Source organism: Erinaceus europaeus, chromosome X, assembly GCF_950295315.1.
Source record: "Erinaceus europaeus chromosome X, mEriEur2.1, whole genome shotgun sequence".
In the NCBI taxonomy this organism is placed as follows: domain Eukaryota; kingdom Metazoa; phylum Chordata; class Mammalia; order Eulipotyphla; family Erinaceidae; genus Erinaceus; species Erinaceus europaeus.
This window is the reverse complement of record NC_080185.1, coordinates 115,411,087-115,431,005: the sequence shown is the minus strand read 5'-3', so window position 1 is coordinate 115,431,005 and position 19,919 is coordinate 115,411,087. Positions and strand designations below refer to the sequence as shown.

The 19,919-nt window shown below is 46.9% G+C and overlaps 1 protein-coding gene across 1 annotated transcript in view; it reads left to right on the top strand.

Moving 5' to 3' along the window:
* The first annotated feature begins 4,868 nt into the window (after nucleotides 1–4,868).
* Nucleotides 4,869–19,919, top strand: part of SMS (spermine synthase) — a 64,366-nt gene continuing 49,315 nt past the window's right edge. Inside the window, exon 1 of the mRNA XM_060182881.1 lies at nucleotides 4,869–5,106. Coding sequence (XP_060038864.1) covers nucleotides 5,058–5,106 — 49 coding nt within the window. The 5' untranslated portion in view covers nucleotides 4,869–5,057. The remainder of the gene's footprint in view (nucleotides 5,107–19,919) is intronic.

The window sequence follows — 19,919 nt, the reverse complement described above, 5'->3', positions numbered from 1 at the left end:
TGTATGCAAGAGTAGGATTGCTGGGTCCTGCAGCAACTCTATGGTTAACTTTCTCAGGAACTGCCAAACTGTTTTCCACAGCAGCTGCACTGTTTTATATCCCTACTAGTGATGTATTTGAGTTCCAATGTCCTCCACATCCTCGCCAACATTTGTTATTTTGGAGTTTTAAAAAAATATATGTATTTACTTATATTAGAGTCATCCTCATGGATGTGGAGTGGTTCATACTGTGTTGCTTTTGTTGTTGTTGTTGTTTGTTTTGTTTTTTTGGTAGTGACACCCCTGACTTGACATTGGAATCTTCTGGGTTTGTTTTTATGGATTTTTGTTAAGCCATTCCAAAGCTCAGGCTGTACCTGGGTTTGGGCCCAGGCAGCAGCTGGCGGTTTGAAAGCTCCCCAGGTAATTCCAATGTGCAGCCAAAGTTGGGAATCACTGTGTCAAAGATTCCATGTCTGTCTTGGACAGGCACTTTTTTCCCCTATAACTAGCTGGGTGAGGCCCATGTTCATCTGAAAAAAATGGCAGGGCAGTGGTCCAGATTTCTGTCAGCCATTCTAACTCTACTAGCTGAGGCCAGGGTTTTCAAGAGAGGAAGTGATTTCACCACAGCTGCACATACGGAGGCAGCATGTCTCCAAGGGTCCTAGGTGAACTCTTCAAATAGCAGAGAACATAACAGTGAAACAAAGGCTTTGATGGTAGGTATAGATGCTGAAAGCACCATCTTCCTCTCCCCCCACCCACATACACACACAAGGAAGAATGGGGATAATAGCACTTCGGGGTTCTTACAGCTTGGGGATGTTTCCAGCTAGGTTCCCTGCAACTACTTTTAAAAACAAACAAACAAACAAAAAAAACAGTGGGCTCTTTTCCTTTTCAACTTCCTTCTTCCTGAAGGTAGTTACTGTTGCTATGTACAAGACAGTGTGAGATTCTTCCACTAAATTCATAAAGACTGTCACAGATGTTTTATTTGCCCTGACCTCCAGTAAGCAGACAGACCTATAAGGAAGTGAGTTTTAGGTAAGAGTAATACCTAGCACTAAGTAGCATTTTGCTCAGAGGGTCTCCTATGGTCTTTGACTATAACCAAAGATTTTATCTCGTTGCCACTATTGTCACTGTCCTCCGGTCACCTCCAGGTAAGTATCTCGAGAGGAACAAAATCAGACTTGCTTTTTTCTTTTGCTACCAGGGTTATCACTGGAGTTCAATGCCTACACAGCTCCATTGTTCCCAGTGGCCAGCTTTTTTTTTTTTTAATAGAGATTGAGACAGAGAGGGAGAAAGAGACAGAAAAAAGGAAATTACAGCACTGCTCTGCCACTTGTGAAACATAGCTCCTGCAGGTGGGGACCAAGGGCTTGAATCTGGGTCCACAAACAGTAATCTGTGCACTTTACCTGGTGTACCACCACCCAGCCCCACAAGGTTGTTTTTCCCATTGCATGAAAGGAGAGAGGACCACACAGAGGACTGGGCCCGTGTCAGGTGCTTTGGTGAACTTTTTTTTTTTTTTAATATTTATTCCCTTTTGTTGTCCTTTTTTTTTTATTGTTGTAGTTATAGATGTCGTCGTTGTTGGATAGGACAGAGAGAAATGGAGAGAGGAGGGGAAGAGAAAGACAGACACCTGCACACCTGCTTCACCGCTTGTGAAGCGACTTCCCTGCAGGTAGGGAGCCGGGGGCTCAAACCGGGATCCTTATGCCAGTCCTTGCGCTTTGCGCCACATGCGCTTAACCCGCTGTGCTACCGCCGACTTCCGCTTTGGTGAATTTTTTAAGGAAATTGGTGTTGCAGGTAAGGGAGATAGCATAATGGTTATGTGAAGAGGCTCTCATGCTTGAGGCTCCAAGTTCTCAGGTTCAATCCTCACCCTGTTAAGCAGTGATCTGGTAAAATTAAAAAAAAAAAGAGAAAACAAAACAAAAGAAAGAAACTGGTGTTGCTCTGGGCTGATGTTATCAGGGGTAATTTCATGATTGGATAGCGTATAACTCTAGTCTAGAAGCAGGGAAAATGAGTGCCAGTCTACATCTGTGATAGTAAAGAAGCATTAGTAGGGGCTAGATCGTCGTGGTGCACCTGGTTGAGTGCACATGTTATAATGCACAAGGACCGGGGTTCAAGACCTGGTCCCCACCTACAGGAGGAAAGCTTTTGATCACTGAAGCAGTGCTGCAGGTGTCTCTCTCCCTCTCTTTCTTCCTACCCTCTAGATTTCTGGCTGTCTCTATCCGTTAAATAAAGATAATAAAAGAAAAAGGCAAACTTTTTTTAAAAGAGGAAGTAGTCACTCAAATCAGCCAGTATTGGGATTTGGTGATATTTGCTGATAAGTCACCAAAAACTTTCATGCTTTGTGGGTTTGAGACATGACTTGCTCTAATCCTCTCCAATTCTGGTCAGAGTGTTCTTGTCTGCTGTTCACTAGGAGAACACTCAGCCAATGCTCAGATAACAAAGGCTGCTTTTCTCTTTTGGCCCGTGACAGACAAGTGGCCAGAGGACATTAATCCATGCTATTCATATGTTCATAATTGCCCAGATTTTGTTGACTAGCAAGTTGATTTAAGAATCCAAGATGGGGGAGTCCAGCGGTAGCACAGCGGGTTAAGCTCACATGGCACAAAGCGCAAGGACCGGCATAAGGATCCCGGTTCGAGCCCCCGGTTCCCCACCTGCAAGGGAGTCGCTTCACAGGCGGTGAAGCAGGTCTGCAGGTGTCTATCTTTCTTTTCCCCTCTGTCTTCAACCTCCTCTCTCTATTTTTCTCTGTCCTATCCAACAACGACAACATCAACAACAGCTACAACAATAAAACAACAAGGGCAACAGAAAGGGAATAAATTAAATAAATAAATATTTAAAAAAAAGAATCCAAGATGGGGGGATAGACAGCATAATGGTTATGCAAAGAAACTTTCATGCTTGAGACTCCGAGGTCCCAGGTTCTGTCCCCTGCACCACCATAAACAAGAGCTGACAAGTGCTCTGATGATTTAAAAAAAAAAATCCAAGATGGTGGGGGGGGGGGCGACTCACCGGGCAGAGCACAGGATTTGAATATATAAGGCCCCAGGTTCAGTTCCTTAATGCCTCACATGCCAAAGTTGTTCTCTCTCTCTCTTTCTCTGAATACATACACACAATTAAAAAATATATTAGAGACAGGCAGAAATTGATAGGGAATGGGGAGGGAGAGAGGCACTGTTTCACCGTTCATGAAACTTTTCCCCTGCGAGTGGACCTGGGGCTTGAACCTGGATCCTCCTGCATGGTAGCATGTGTGCTCAACCTGATGTACCATCATCTGGCCCTTAAGATTTTTTTACCAGAGCACTGCTCAGCTCTGGTTTATGGTGGTGTGGGGGATTGAACCTGGGGTTTAGAAGCCTCAGGTATGAGAGTCTGTTTGCATAACCATTATGCTGAAAACATCTTTGAAGCATGAGCCCAAGCAGGAGGTGAGTGGTGGCCATGGCAGGCAGGCTGCACTGCAGGACACAGTCTGCAGGACTGGATTGGTTATTTAATATTCCGGTCCAGTGCAAATGGAAATGTCAGGACAGTGACAGCAGAGAATCCAAATTTAGTGCCCCTCAGAATAAGGCCCTATGCTGCTGGGTATGTCACATAGCCCTGAACACTTGTCTTCCCAATGACTGAACTCCACAGAAAGAAGGAACTACACTACAGGTCGACGTGGAGAAACTGAAGGCTAGCATAGCCGACTGGCTAGTGAAACTAAGAACCTGGGGGGTCTGTAGAAGATGGGAGAACCTGCAGAACAATACACAGGTGTCCTGGTAGGAAAAAATGAAAAAGCAGTTTCTGAAAAGGTTATCTAATTCTTAACAGAGCAATCTTTTGAAGAACAAACTAGCCAATTCTTGGGACTAAGGAGATAACATAATAGTTATGCAAAAAGTCTTTCATGCAGGAGGCATTGAAGGTCCCAGGTTCAGTCCCCAGCACCTCCATAAGTCAGCTGAGCAGTGCTCTGTGGCCAATTCTTATGGAAAAAGTGAAGGTACTCACTAGGCATTGGCTGCTAGCTAGAGGAGTTTCATATCTAGGATCTCTGTTTTTGTGGCGATTCTCTCACTGATCTAAATTTTGCCCAGTCATTACAGCAATTCCTGCAAGGCTTCAAGACGGTGAAAGAAGCACAGAAAACTGATGGCATCGTGGAGACTTTTGCCCAGTGATATTACAGGCGGGCTTTAGTGCAGACACAAGTTTTATCTTTTGTGACTGCTTGTTGAGTATCAGCCATAATCCCAAAGTCAAAAACAAGTCCGCTGCGGAAAGGCTCATTGCCAGGTACAGAGGCATCAGTAATGGAGGAGCAATTGTAGCAACGTGATCCTTTTACTTGCCTCTTCCCCCTTTGCCATTTTGCGTGAAAACCTAGGCCATTTAAAAGGTCTAAGCTCTTCCTATTTAATCCTTAAACTCAGAGGTCAATCCTGGCTAATAATCATGGCAGTCGTACATGAAATGGGCTTAAGAGTAGTAGCCTTTGAAGAGTTAAGAAAAGGGCAGTGACGGTACTTTCAGACGACAAGGGTGGCTCCTGACATTTTATTTGTCTTGACTAGGTCTGGAAAGAGGGGCTCAGCTTGGGGGATGGTCTCCATAGAGGTGCAGGGAGGGGTGGGCCTCCCGGAAGTCGAGCAGCGGTGTTTAAACCTAAGGTGACCTAACGGATGGCGGGAGCTGCCTGGTCGCCAGCGCGGGCGCGGCCATTGGTGACGCACGCCAGGAGCACAGCGCCCACGTTTCCACCATTGCATTAGCGAGGCCTCACACCCCTCGCTCAGAGTTCGGGGCTGCGGGCGTCCTTGCTTCCTCCCTCCCGGAGGCGGGCCCGGCCCCGCCCCCGCGCCCTGGGTCGCTCCCGGCGGGGCGGTCCCTCCCACCTCCCAGCCTGGGCCTCCCTGGCGCGGCGCACTCCCCGCCGCCCGCAGCCTGACACGCCGCGCGGCCCCCCAGTCTCCCGCGTCCGTTCCCCCAGGCATGGCCCAGGGCCTCGCCGCATTATGGCAGCAGCACGGCACAGCACGCTTGACTTCATGCTCGGCGCCAAAGGTGAGGTGCGCGGTCGCCACCTGCGACGCGGCCCCGCGCTCGGCGGGCGGTTTGGGGCCAGTGGGGGCCGGCCGGGCGGGGCGCACGGCGTGTCGAACAATGAGGGCGGCCCTCGCTGCTTGGTCGGTGGCTGCCGGCTGCCTCCCGGGGCCGCGGCGCCAGACGGGCGCACCGCGGGGCCGCGTGTATCGGTGGCGGGCGGAGGCCGCGCTCCCGCCTCGGCCGTCTCGGGCTCTGCGCGGGGCCCTGGGGGACTGCCCCCGCCCCCGTTGGCCGAGCTGCCTGGAGGGGGGGCTCTAATCGGGCCACCCGCACCGCGTGCAGCTCGGTTGCCCCCGCCGGGGTCCCCGCTCGGTGCTCTGCGCGCCACTCGGTGAGGGCGGGGCCCCCCAGCGGTGGCAGGGCCCCTGGGGGCCCGGCTGGCGGCGCAGCGTGGCTCGCGGCGCATGGCGCTGAGGCGCGGGCGGGGGGCGTGCTGCGCTCCCGCCTGCCCGCGTGACTTGCCCCTGCCTCGAGGGCGACTGAGTAGCCCCCCGGGGAGGGCCTGGGCGCCCCTCGTGGGAGCTGCGGTCCGGGAAGGCGCCAGCGCGCCGCTCTTCTTAATGGATTCTCAGTGTGGGAGAAGGAGTCCCCGGAAAGGGACTGGGGACGGGAAAGGAAGCGACTACGAGTGGGAGGGGGAATGAGGTCTGGGCGCGGGAATTGTAAGCCCCCGAATGGGGAGGGTCGGAGCACCCAGGCTATCCTGAAGAGGGGGCTGGGGCCGTCTCAACCTAGTGTGGGAATTAGAAAGGGGAGCAGCATTCCTCAGGCTTTTCTGGGGTTCCTGTATCGTGGGGGTCGGGGTGGGACTGCCGGCCTTGTGCTCGAGCCTTTTAAACTCGGGAGCGTTGCTGTAGACTCGATCTGCGCTTCCCGCGGGTCCCACTTGGAGCGTCTAATTCCTTTTTTTCTGCCTTCGAATTGGATGAAGCAGCTTTTTTTTTTTTCTTGCTAGCATTTGAAAGATAGAATTTCTCTTCCTTTTTTTTTTTTTTAATTATCTTGTGAGTGCTCACATCTCACATGACGTTTTATCACCCTAATGTAAAGGCTCTTGGAGAGCACACTGTTGAATAAAAAGACGGTTTGGAACAGGACCAGGCTTCTGCACCCTGTTGCTGCACGTGACTTAGGCCTCCTGTCTCCTCCTTTCCGAACCTCCTTGTCCGCGTGGTTGACGATGGGGGGGGGGGGGTATGCGCACCTCGTAGGGTTTTTCATGTTCTGAGAGTTAAAAAAAACTACAAAAACTCCAGAGTGTTTGTGTGGAGAGAAGTGACTTGGAGAAAACAAAGCATTTCCCACGTTTCTTAGATGAGGATGGACAGGAGGGGAGGCTGTGGGGAGAGTCAGGAGATAAAATGGTGATTGCTGCTGCACATGGTACAGGGAGAGGTAGCTGAGGTTCAGTGGAGTAATTATAATTACCACAGCAGCTTTAGGGCTTAGTAGCTAGTGAAGATGGTTCCTCCATTCTCATGATAAAGGTGAGGAGAGTGAAGCTTCAAGAAGAAATAGTGGTTCAAGGTTACTCAGCCACTTCCAAGGAGTGGCATTGGTAAGCACCTGTGAATGCTCATCTGCACATTTTGAGGATTTTTTTTCCCTAGGCTCTAAAGAGGGTAACCTCTGGACGAGGCTTGGAGATTCTGACATCCTCTGAAGTTTTAAACAGTTTACGGCATAATTTGGGTGTTGCTTCTTGAAATGCTGTTTCACCATTGGCTTTCTCTGTTCCTTTATAAAAATGAGGAAAACCTTTAACTGAGTGAAGAGGAAGCCAGGAAACAATGAACTGACACTGGCCAGAGGGAGAGTGAACTGTGGTCATGCAGTTTAGAAAGAAGCAGGAGAAACTGGCAAGTCCTAGATTGGCAGGGTGTGGCTGTGGCATCTAACATTAATTGTGCAATGAGAAAGTAAAGATTGAGGAGGATTCCTAGCCAGTTATTCTTAATTCCCTCCTCCTCCTCCTCCTCTTCCTTCTTCCTTTCTTTAATGACGGAGAAAGAATCATTGCCTCACTCTGGTACATGTGATGCCAGCAGGGAATCAAACTCAGAATTTCATACTCGCAAGTCCACTGCTTTATTCACTGCAATCACCCGGGCAGCCTTAGCCTGTTATTCATAATGAAGTTTTGATGGTAAGGAAATAACATGGAGAGGGCAGGGGTAGGTAGCATAATGGTTATGCAAATAGACCCTCTGGCCTGCAGCTCCAAAATCCTAGGTTCAATCCTTGCACTACCATAAACCAGAGTTGAGCAGGAAAAAAAGAAAGGGAGGGAGGGAAGGGGCTGGGTTAAGTGCACATACTGCAAAAGCATGAGGATCCTGGTTCAAGCCACCGACTCCCCACATTCAGAGGCGATGCTTCCCAAGTGGTGAAGCAGGTCTTCAGGTGTCTATCTTTCTCTCCCCCTCTGTCTTTCCCTCCTCTCTTAGTTTCTCTCTGTCCTATCCAACAACAGCAACAATGGAAAAATGGCCGCCAGGAGCAGTGGATTCGTAGTGCAGGCGCTGAGCCCCAGCTATAACCCTGGAGAGAGAGAGAGAGAGAGAGAGAGAGAGAAAAAGGAATATCAAGGAGAGCATATTCTTTCTCTGTCTGTGCTCCCCTCTCATCCCCCCCTCCCCATGTGTGTATTAAAATCTATATTAGATCTTGAGTCCCTATGAATGTGTTTTGGGAGTAAGAACTCTTTTTTTTTTTTTTTTTTTTTTTTGCCTTTAGGGTTATTGCTGAGGCTCAGTGCCTTCAGTATGAATCCACTGCTCCTGGAGGCCATTTTTCCGTTTTGTGTTACCCTTATTATTGTCATTATTATTGTTGTCATTGTTGGATAGGTCAGAGAGAAATCGAGAGGAGGGGGAGAGAAAAAGACACCTGCAGACCTGTTTCACCCCCTGCAGGTAGGGAGCTGGTGGCTAGAACCGGGACCCTTAACGCTGGTCCATGTGTTGCGCGCCATACACTGCGCTACCGCCGATTCCCAGGGAGTAAGAACTCTTGATAGCACAGGATTTGCATGCCTGAGGCTCCAGATTAAAACCCTGAATCTGTATTCTTTTCTCATTAATAGATATAAATATCGGGGCTGGGCGGTAGCGCAGCGACTTGAGCACACATGGCGCATAGCGCAGGGACCAGCGATAAGGAACCTGTTTTGAGCCCCCTGGGCTCCCTACCTGCAGGGAGATGGCTTCACAGGTGGTGAAGCAGGTCTGCTGGTGTCTATTTTTCTCTCCCCCATCTCTCTCTATTTCTCTCTGACCTATCCAGCAACAACGACAGCAATAACAACATTAATAATAACAACTATAAACAACAAGGGCAACAAAAAGGAAAAATAGTCGCCAGGAATAGTGGATTCGGAGTCCAGGCACCGAGTCCAGGCACCGAGTCCCAGCAATAACCCTGGAGACAAAAAAAAAAGATATAAATATCAGGGATGCACCTGGTTAAGAGCACATGTGGAAGGACCCAGGTTTGAGCCCCTGCTTCCCACCTGCAGTAGGGACATTTCAGGAGTGGTGAAGCAGGCCTGTAGGTGTCTATTTTTCTCTCTCCTTCTGTATTCTCCCTTTCCTCCCTCAATTTATGTCCTATTGAAGAAAAAGAAAAAAATGGCCACCAGGAGTGGTGGATTAATAGTGCTGGCACTGAGCCCCAGCAATTACCCTGGAGGCAAAAAAATAAGTAAATAAATATGAATATCAATAGTTGAAAAATTAGACTAGAGCACTGCTCAGCTCTGGCTTGTGGTGCAAGGAATTAAACCTAGGACCTTAGAGCCTCAGGCATGAAAGCCTTTTGTATGAAAACTTTGCTGTCTCCCCAGGCCCTAAGAGTTCTTCTTTTTTCAAAAAAGAACTGTTCTTGTATCCCCTTATCCCTTATGCTTTTGGGGGAGACCTGTCACTCTTGCTGTACTTTGAATACCCACACTTGTAAAATAAAGGGTCTGACTAGAACATTCTAGCTTCCTTTGCTTTTCAGTTAGGGGGTACTAGGTGAGAAATATGCCACCTGTGAGGTCTTCAAAAACATTTATTCTAATTGTTAATAATGAGTCAAAAGACATTACTCTTGGCATCTATGTACTGGGTATGACTCAGGAGTGAGTCAAATGCCTGTGAAGTCTGCATTCATGTTCTTTTCTCCTGTTTGTCAGTAATCTTAGAGCTCTGGCTCCATGATGTGATTCTAATGGAATTAAACTTGGGCCACTTAGTTATGCTATTAACTTGCAATTCCAAGCCAGGTAGTCCTGGGCAGCTAGGTTGGCCTTCTGGTAGTGCTGGTATAGTGTTGTGGCTGATGAGGTAGCCCAGGAAAATTTAATTTAAAAAAAAATCTGATTTTGGGCCATCAGGTAAGTTTGTTGGACTCTGAGGACTCCTCTGACTCAGAGGAGCCAGAAAATATATGTGATTCTCAGCCCGAGGGCAACAAAAACAAACCTGTTCCATGTTTTGTGTAGTTAAAGCACCTCTGGGCTGGTGGAGGGCACAAGGCAGTTTATATAAAGAGTCAAATCTGAGGCTCTTAAGTCCCAGGTTCAGCGCCCCCCCCCCCCCCCCCAAGCAGGAGCTGAGCAGTGCTCTGGGAAAAAACAAACAAAGGCAGCAAGCATGCTGGGTATGCAGTTGAGCATTGCTTGTGCCTGTTTGAGCCACTAGTCCCTAGTTGACCAGCAGTCCTGAAAAGGCAGGCCTTACATCCAGCTTTCTTTGTCCACTATCCTCTGGGCTTGGAGCACCTTTGAAAGCAGACCTCAAGGGCCTGCATTGTGGTCACAGTTCTGGCCATTCATGGGTGTTCCCGTATGCTGGTTAAATGGATCCTGATGCTATTATAATAAGGGTGGCAAGCTAGTTCAAGTCCATTAGGGGGAAAACAAGACACACAGTCCCATTTTGAATTAAGAGGAAGGATTCTGTGTGGGGAAGCCTGGCTAATTGATGCTTTTAGTTCATCTTTTGAATCATTGGTCTGTATGTTGGCAAATTAGGTGATTGGTATCATTCACAATCACAAATCATTTTTATAAAAAAATCTCATTTGGGAGCCAGGTGGTGGCTCAGCAGGTTAATTGCACATGGCAGAAAGTGCACAGACCCGCATCAGGATCCTGGTTGGAGCCCCCCCCCCCACCTGCAGGGGGTTCGCTTTACAGGCTGTGAAAGCAGGTCTGCAGGTGTCTATCTCTCCCCCTCTCTGTCTTCCCCTCCCCTCTCCATTTCTCTCTGTGCTACCTAACAACAAGGACAGCAGTAACAACAACAATAATAACTACAACAACGACGATAAACAACAAGGGCAACAAAAAGGGAAAATAAAATTTAAAAAAATCTTTAACAAAGCAACAGGTTTTAGATTAAAAATTAACAGAAGGCTGCTTGGAAATCATTGTTTTAGCTGAAAAGATTTAGTGTTGCTTATTTTGTGCTTTCGATCTTCATCAGGGAAGCCTGTGGAGCTCTTCTAAGACTAAGAGTTTTGGGGGTCGGGCGGCGGCGCAGTGGGTTAAGCGCATGTGGCGCAAAGCGCAAGGACTGGTTTAAGGATCCCGGTTGGAGCCCCCGGCTCCCCACCTGCAGGGGAGTGGCTTCACAGGCGGTGAAGCAGGTCTGCAGGTGTCTATCTTTCTCTCCCCCTCTGTCTTCCCCTCCTCTCTCCATTTCTCTCTGTCCTATCCTACAACGAACAACATCAACAATGGCAATAATAGTAACCATAAAGAGGCTACAGCAACAAGGGCAACAAAAGGGGGGAAAATGGCCTCCAGGAGCGGTGGATTCATGGTGCAGGCACCGAGCCCAGCAATAACCCTGGAGGAAAAAAAAATAAAATAAAAAAAGAGTAAGAGTTGTAAATTTATAAAATCCACTTAAAATAATTTTGCAAAGTAAACCCACAGGCTTAAGCGCAAGTGGCACAAAAGCGCTTAAGCGGGTTAAGCGCAGGTGGCGCAAAGCGCAAGGACCGGCGGTTGGATCCCGGTTCGAGCCCCTGGCTCCCCACCTGGAGGGGAGTCGCTTCACAGGCGGTGAAGCAGGTCTGCAGGTGTCTGTCTTTCTCTCCCTCTCTCTGTCTTCCCCTCCTCTCTCCATTTCTCTCTGTCCTATCCAACAACAATGACAACGTCAATAACAGCGACAATAATAGCTACAAACAACAATGAAAAACAACAAGGGCAACAAAAGGGAAAATAAATAAATATTAAAAAATAAAAATAAACCCACAAATATGTGACACAACAACAGCAATAATAACAATAGTGGGGTGGCCCGGGGGGTGGCACAGTGGATAAAGTGTTGGACTCTCAAGCATGAGGTACCGAGTTCAGTCTCCCGGCAGCACATGTGCCAGAGTGATGTCTGGTTCTTTCCTCCTATCCCTCTCATAAATAAATATAATATTACAAAAATAATAATGGGTTCCTTTAGCAACACATTAACTGATGATGTTAGAGAGCAGCAAGCCTAATAAGTTGCATATTTTCAAAGTAGAGCCAGGTATTTTGTCTGACAGAAAAGCTTTGGTTTCATTGGTGGCCAGTGTCTATGTATAGTTGCTAATCTATGGTTTAATAAGAATAGTTGGAGAAAATGATACATTTATTATTTTAAAATATTTATTTATTAATGAGAAAGATAGGAGAGAAAGAACCAGACATCACTCTGGCACATGTGCTGCTGGGGATTAAATTCATGACCTCATGCTTGAGAGTCTAGTGTCTTATCCACTGTGCCACCTCCTGGAATACAAAAATGCTACATTTCTTCAAGATGAAAATGAGGATGCGTATCCCCCCTCCTTGAGTTTACAGACACCCCCTATTATGTCCCCTGGCCCCTTGAGGGTCCATAGACGCTAGAGTCATACCCCCAGGAATGGAATTACAAACCGGTGGGACAGCTAGTTAGGTGGTCTCAGCTTAAGGCCAGAGCTGTAAGCCAAAGTCCCTGGCTTCTAAACACACTTCACCTGTCTCCAGGGCTTGGCATTTCCCTAAGTACATTACATAACCCTCTCAACCACCCTTTTGGTAGATTCTGTCATTCCCATTTCAAAGAAGATAAAATAAACAGCAAGGTTTCTCACTCTGTGAGTAGGGTAGGTTGGATTCAAAGTCAAGTAGCCAAATCTCTTTGATCCCATCCAGGGCATTTTTTAATTCCACAACTGTGGGGCTTTAGCTTAAGGTAGTGTTCTCAGTGGTCACTGCCCTCCGCCCCTAAACACCAGGGATGGACAGTTGGCATTGCCAGGAGACATCGTTGTTCTTCACAACTGGAGAGGTGCCTACTAGGGCTGCTGCTAGCCCTCCTTCAGTGCACATAGCACAGTCCCCTCTGCATGCCACAACCCAAAGGTCAACCAAGCTGAAGTGGGGAGTCCCCAGTGCAAGTTCCACCTCAGTCTCTGCGGTGATCTGGTTGACAAGTCACCTGTGAAATTCCCCAGTTCTTTCTGAACATCTTCATGGGACAGTCCTTAGTCACAAGAAGAGGCTGGGACTCCCCTTGCTCCATGATGGTCGCCGGCCTGGGTGGGGGCGGAGGGCTGGCCGGATCTCTACTTCCTGTTACCTGCTTCTTCCACTCAGCTGTCCTGGTCTTGAGCTGCTCAGTGGTAGAAGCATTTCATCTGTGCACCTCTTAGATTAAGACCTAATGACCCTGGGTCCATGCTCCCAGAGGGATGAAGAATAGGAAAGCTATCAGGGGAGGGGATGGGATGGGATATGGAGTTCTGGTGGTGGGAATTGTGTGGAGTTGTACCCCTCTTATCCTATGGTTTTGGTCAGTGTATCCTTTTATGAATAAAAATTAAAAAAAAAAGACCTAACAGTCCACTTCTGATGGCACCCGGTTTTCTTGTTCAAGTGTAGAAAAGACTCTCCCCCTCCCACCTCAGCATCCTCACTATCTGTAGTCTCACCGCACGCTTGACAATAAAGCCGACACCTCACCCACCCACTTCAACATTTTGACTATGAAGATGAGAAGGGAAATACGCTCTTGGACCTCATTCTAGATGGAACCAGTATGTGTGGTGGGCGAGGGGTTAGAGTTTGTAACAGTCTTCTAGTAATTCTGATGCAGATCAAGTATTTGACCATAGAAGCTTGTGTGGCTCACCCACCAGCCAGCAAGTCATTGCATCATGTGGAGTCTACCTATTACCTGCTTGCTCCGCTCATTCTTCATCCCCCCCCCCCAATTACGCTTTGTAATAACCTCCCCCTTTATTTCCTTTTTTTGGGTGGGGAGAAGTACTGAACATCACACCCCTCTATTCCCTTGTACCCATTCCGGCCGCCCTCCCCCCCACCCAGTGGATAGTTCTTCATTAGCATTTGCAAGGGCCACCTCAGTCATGCCCTCCCTCCGCCCCCAGCCCTGGTGTCTCACATCCCTCATGCACTCAGACACTAAAGGGCTTTGGGGGAGGCAGTCATTGTCCTTTACACAGGCTTTCTTTCTCTCATACCTGGACTGTGTTTGAATATGTTTTACAGACTTACTGCCTGGGGAGGTCCCTTGTTGGAATCTGCCTTCATTTGGCAAGCTCTTGCACTTTGTTGTGAGTTAACAAAAATAATGACTCCCTTTCCTTGTTTCCTTCAACTCCACACAAGATTCTTAATCGCACTGATCATACGCTCCATATGACTTCAGGCTGAATAATTGTGTACTGTCGGGAATAGCTTTTGCAGTTGCCATTATAAAACTGTATAAACCATGATTCTTCTTCGAGCATGGTTTCAAAATAGCACCCTCTCTTCTTTTCTTTTCTTCCCTTTTCTTTTTCCTTTCTCTTCTCCTTTTCTTTTTTATTGGGAGGTTAATGGTTTACAGTGCACATGACTACAGGTCCTCCTCTCCCCATGATAGGGGTCTGCAAAACACTCCCAACCTAGGCCCTTTCCCACATCATGTACAAGCACCGCTCATCTGGGTTTATGGTGGTGCTAGGGTGGTGCTGGGACTTTGAAACCTCAGGTATGAAAGTCTTTTCCCTTCCCTTCCCTTTCCGTATTGGATAGGATAGAAAGAAATTGAGAGTAGGCAGGGAGGTAGAGATAAAGAGAGATAGACACTCATAATACTTGCCTCACAGCTCATGAAGCTTCCTCCCTGCAGGTTGGGGGGGGGGCGGGCTCAAACCCGGATCCTTACACATGGTAATATGTGTGTTTGATCAGGCACACCACCTCCTGGCCCCGAGAGGCTTTTTGCATGACAATTTTGCTATCTCTCCTGCCCCATTTCTTCCAGCCTACAGAGGTGAGAATAGATTTGCATGTGCTTGTCTGGCAGCTACTGCAGTTCTCTTAATACTGTAAACCTTCTGTGGGGTAACAAGTGCTTAAGAAATAAACTCCCCAAGTCAGGCAGGAACCAGCCTCACTCCAGCTAGCCAGAGGGAGACAATTTTTCAAGTAACCCCAGGTCCTGCATGATCTGTTTCTCAATGGAAAGCGTTTTCTAGTTTAATCGCTGACAGGTGATTTGTCATGCGGAAGAGCAGTTGGGGTTTGCAGTGAAGGGTTTGCTGATTTGGAATCTTTCTTGGCATCCTCTTAAGGACATAATGAAGGTGGTTGCACTTAAAATTGGCACCCACAGAACTTGAGAGACACTTAATTTTTAAGGCATTTCTTTTATTTCTTTAAAAATATTTTATTGATTTTTATTTTATTTTTATTTTTTTATCTTTACTTATTTGCTAGACACAGCCAGAAATTGAGAGGGGGGTAATAGAGAGGGAGAGAGACACCTGCAGCACTGCTTCACCACTCATGAAGCCTTCCCCCTGCAGATGGGGATCAGGGACTCAAACCTGGGTCCTTGCACACTGTAACATGTGCATTCAACCAGGTGCACCACCACCTGGCCCCTGATTTTTATTTTAATGACAGAGATACAGAGAGAAAGACCAGAGCACTGCTCAGTTCTGGTTGATGGTGGTGCCTCAGGCATGAGAGTGTTTTGCAGAACCATTATGCTGCCTCCCCAGCCTTAGCTTTCAAAGTTTTTGGTGTCAGACTTGGTACCTGGGGAAAATTGGTAGTGTGGGCTTTATAGTGTGAATTAAGACCACAAGTCACACTAACCCTTGGAAGGTAGTGATTAGTTAGAAACCTACTTCATTGTGGTCTGGCATCTATTTAAAAATGTGTCCAAGTGGCCAGGGAGGTACTTGGTGGGTGGAGTGTAGAACTAGTGTGTGTGAGGTCTAGGGTATGTGTGTGCAAAACAGTGCTCTGGGCTTTGTCTCTCTTTTAAAAAAACATGTCCAATAAAGTCATTATTGAGTTGAGTCTTTGGAGCCATGCGTCTGCTGGGCATTTTAACCTACCATTTCACAGCAGTTATAACCCAGCTCTGCTGGGGTGTGCTCTGTGGCTCCAAGCACCATTTCATGGTAGTTTAATCACAGGCTCAGTTCTTTAGAAAAGTTGAGAAACCTCCACAATTGAATCAGCAAGCCAAGTATGTAAACCATTGTACAAATGCTCCTTATAACTAGGCACTCTTCCAGACCCCAGAAAAACAACTCTGGGCCCCTAAGTTGTGGTGGGCCTGGATTTCATTAAACCAATACTATGTCATCTGTGTTCTGGAAGGAGCCACTGAGGTAGTGGTCATACCTGCCTGCCATCAAGAGCATTTCTGTGCTCAGCCCCAAACTCAAAAGCCGCTGGGAAAAGCTGGTAGGTAGCGTGTTCAAGATTCTTGAACCTACTTAACCCTCCAGCTATTTTCATCCGTGCCTTAGTTTCTCTTTTTGCTTGAAGATGATAATGATACCAAAATCCCAACACACTGTGTTGTTGGGTGGGATGTCCAGTGAAATATTTGGAAGAGTGTCAATACTTACCACTAGTTACATGACTTAGAGCTGAGTACTTTGAAGTTGTGCCAGTGGACCAAGATACTCAGTTATAAAGAGGTTAGGAGATAAGGAAAGTTGTCCTAGCATGCAAAAAAGAGACAGGAAAGAATGGCTTGGCATGTGATTTGAAGGTTGCTCTCTTTTATTTAAAGGACCTCTCTGTGTTATTACAGCAGGATATTTGAAAGAAATACTTTGGTTTTTTTTTTTTTTAAGATAACACTTCTGTGTGTTCAGGTTGCATGGCTGTATTTTCCCTTGAATGGAGATTTCTCCACTGGGAATCCTGAGCAAATTTTAGGACACTGTTACATTAAAGAATTATATTTTAAGGGGCCTGGCAGTGGCGCATCCTGATTCAAGCCCCTGCTTTCCCCCTGCAGGGGGAGGCATCACTAGCAGTGAAGCAATGGTGCAGGTGTCTCTTTAGCTCTGCTTCTCTTGTCTGTCTCCCTCTTCCTCTTCAGTTTCTCTCTGTCTATGCAAAATAAATGAAGATATGCATTAAACATTGCATTTCTTTTAAGGAGAGATTTGGAGAAAAGGAGAGAGACACCAGAGCACTGCTCAGCTCTGGCTCATGGTGGTGCTGGGGGTTGAACCTGGGAGCCTCAAGCTTTCCATGACCATTATGCTGTCTCCCTAGGGGCACTGTTGATTTTTTAAAAATATTTTATTTATTTATTAATGAGAAAGATAGGAAGAGAGAAGAAAGAACCAGACATCACTCTGGTACATGTGCTGTCATGTTGTTAAAATTTCGGAGGCTCTAGCCGGGCGGGTTGGCTTCACGGTGGTGAACAGAGACGTGGAGACAACGGCTGGGCAGGGCAGCTGTATTTCTTTATTCAGGAACAACGATTCATAAACTAAGACAAACTAATCACCAAACAGAACTCTGCTGTCAGGCATTGAACTCGGGACTTCATGGTTGGGAATCCAATGTTTTATCCACTGCACCACCTCCCGCACCACTGTCAATTTTATTTTTAATTTTTAATTTATGAAAAGGAAATATTGACAAAACCATAGGATAAAGGGGGGTACAGCTTCACACAGTTCCCACCACCAGAACTCTGTATCCCATCTCCTCCCCTGATAGCTTTCCTATTCTTTTAACCCTCTGAGAGTACGTACCCAAGGTCATTGTGGGATGCAGAAGGTGGAAGGTCTGGCTTCTATAATTGCTTCCCTGCTGAACATGGGTGTTGACAGGTCGATCCATACTCCCAGCCTGCCTCTCTCTTTCCCTAGTGGGGAAGGGCACTGGGGAAGCGGAACTCCAGGACACATTGGTGGGGTTGTCTGTCCAGGGAAGTCTGGTCGCATCCTGCTAGCATCTGGAACCTGGTGGCTGAAAAGAGAGTTAACATACAAAGCCAAACAAATTGTTGCCCAATCATGGACCTATGGGCTGGAATAGTGCAGATGAAGAGTTGGGGGGCCCTCCATTTTGTAGATAGCTAGTAGGCATATTTTAGTTAAATTCCAAAGGGCCTGTGGCTATACTAGTTTTTTTGTTGTTGATATTTTAATATAAATAAATAAATAAATAAATAAAAAAATATATATATATATATATATATTAGCTAGAGACAGGCAGAAATTGGGTGATAGGGAGACAGAGAGACACCTGCAGCCCTTCTTCACCACTTGCTAAGCTTTCTTCCCTGCAGGTGGGAACGGGGCTTGAACCCCAGTCCTTGCGCATGGTAACCTATGCGCTCAACCAGGTGCGTCACCACCCGGCCCTGCATTGTTGATTTTTAAAAAATATTTATTCCCTTTTGTTGCCCTTGTTGTTTTATTGTTGTTATTATTGTAACTGTTGTAGTTATTGTTGTTGTTGTTATTGACATTGTTGTTGTTGCATAGGACAGAGAGAAATGGAGAAAGGAGGGAGAGACAGAGGGGGAGAGAAAGACAGACACCTGCAGACCTGCTTCACTGCCTGTGAAGTGAACCCCCTGCAGGTGGGGAGCTGGGGGCTTGAACCGGTATCCTAATGCCAGTCCTTGTCCTTTGCGCCACCTGTGCTTAACCATAACGCTGCGCTAACACCAGACTCCCACATTGTTGATTTTAAAAATTTTTTATCTTTATTTATTTATTGGATAGAGACAGCCAGAAATTGAGAGGGAAGGGAGAAACAGAGGGAGAGAGACACAGAGACACCTGCAACTCTGCTTCACTGCTTGTGAAGCTTTCCTCCTGCAGGTAAGGAACCAGGGGCTCGAACCCGGGTACTTGCGCATTGTAACGTGCGCTTAACTAGGGGCACCACCACCTGGCCCCACATTGTTGATTTTTAATGGGAAATTCTCTCCCAAATAAGTGCAGCTATACTGTGAAGCAAGACTGTGTGTGATGTGATGTGGTTGCTAGTATATGCGTTCTGGAGATCTTGAGGTGGTGAGTATAGAATAGATCTCAAACTGGATTCAATGTGGGACTCTTCCAGAACCCATGCCCTGGGTCATAACCTCAGGACTTCCTAATGGTGTAGGCTTCACACATATGGTTTACAATGCTGAATATTTGAACAACTTACTATTACCTCTTGGTGACCTTGTTGGTCCTGGGCTAAATCATACAGGTGTTTGATGTTCTGACTGGGGTTTGTCTAGGTTGGAGAGAGAAGAAAGAGCTTACTGTTAGCTTGTTCTCTTTGGTATAAGATGTAAGAAGCTGATAGACTTTTTTTCCCCTTTATTGGGGGATTAATGTTTTACAGTCAACAGTAAATACAATAGTTTGTACATGCATAACATTTCTCAGTTTTCCATATAACAAGACAACCCCCACTAGGTTCTTTGTCATCCTTTTCCAGGACCTGTATTACCCCCCCCCCCCCCCCCGTCTTTTACTTTGGTGCAATACACCAGCTCCAGTCCAGGTTCTGTTTAGTGTTTTCTGATCTTGTTTTTCAACTGATGGGACATTTTAAAAAGTGGACAGAGGACCCCATCAATGTGTACTGGAGCTCCACTTCCTCAGAGCCCCACCCTACTAGGGAAAGAGAGAGGCAGACTGGGAGTACGGATCAACCAGTCAACGCCCATGTTCAGCGGGGAAGCAATTACAGAAGCCAGACCTTCCACCTTCTGCAACCCTCAATGACCCTGGATCCATATTCCCAGAGAGACAGAGAATGGGAAGGCTACCAGGGGAGGGGGTGGGATGTGGAGATCAGGTTATGGGAATTGTGCGGAATTGTACCCCTTTTATTCTATGGTTTTGTTAATGTCTCCTTTCTTTAAAAAAAAAAGTGGATTTTAAACCATTTTTTATTTTGCCTCCAGGGTTATTACTGGGGCTCAGTGCCTGCACTAAACATCCACTGCTCCTGGTGGCCATTTTCCCCATTTTGTTGAATAGGACAAAGAGAAATTGAGAGGTGGGAGACAGAGGGAGAGACAGACACCTGCAGACCTGCTTCAGCGCTTGTGAAGTGAACCCCCTGCAGGTGGAGAGCCACGGGCTTGAACCAGGGTCCTTGCGCGGGTCCTTGTGCTTTTTACTATGTGATCTTAACCCAGTGCATGGCCCCAATTTTAAATTGTTACTGGAGTTCCTAGTGCATTTTTTTCATTGAATAAAGTATCTGACTTTACTTGAAACTGCAGAAGCTGTTATACAATCTGTAATGCATTTGTCCTTTTATTTTTTAAAGCTTTGTTTCTTTTTTAAAGTTTTTATTTCTTTTTTTAATATTTACTTATTGAATAGAGACAGCCAGAAACCCAGAAGGTAGGGGGAAATAGAATGGGAGACACTTGAAATACTACTACACCACTTGCAAAGCTTTCCCCTTGAAGGTGGGGACTAGAGGCTTGAACCTGGGTCCTTGCACACTG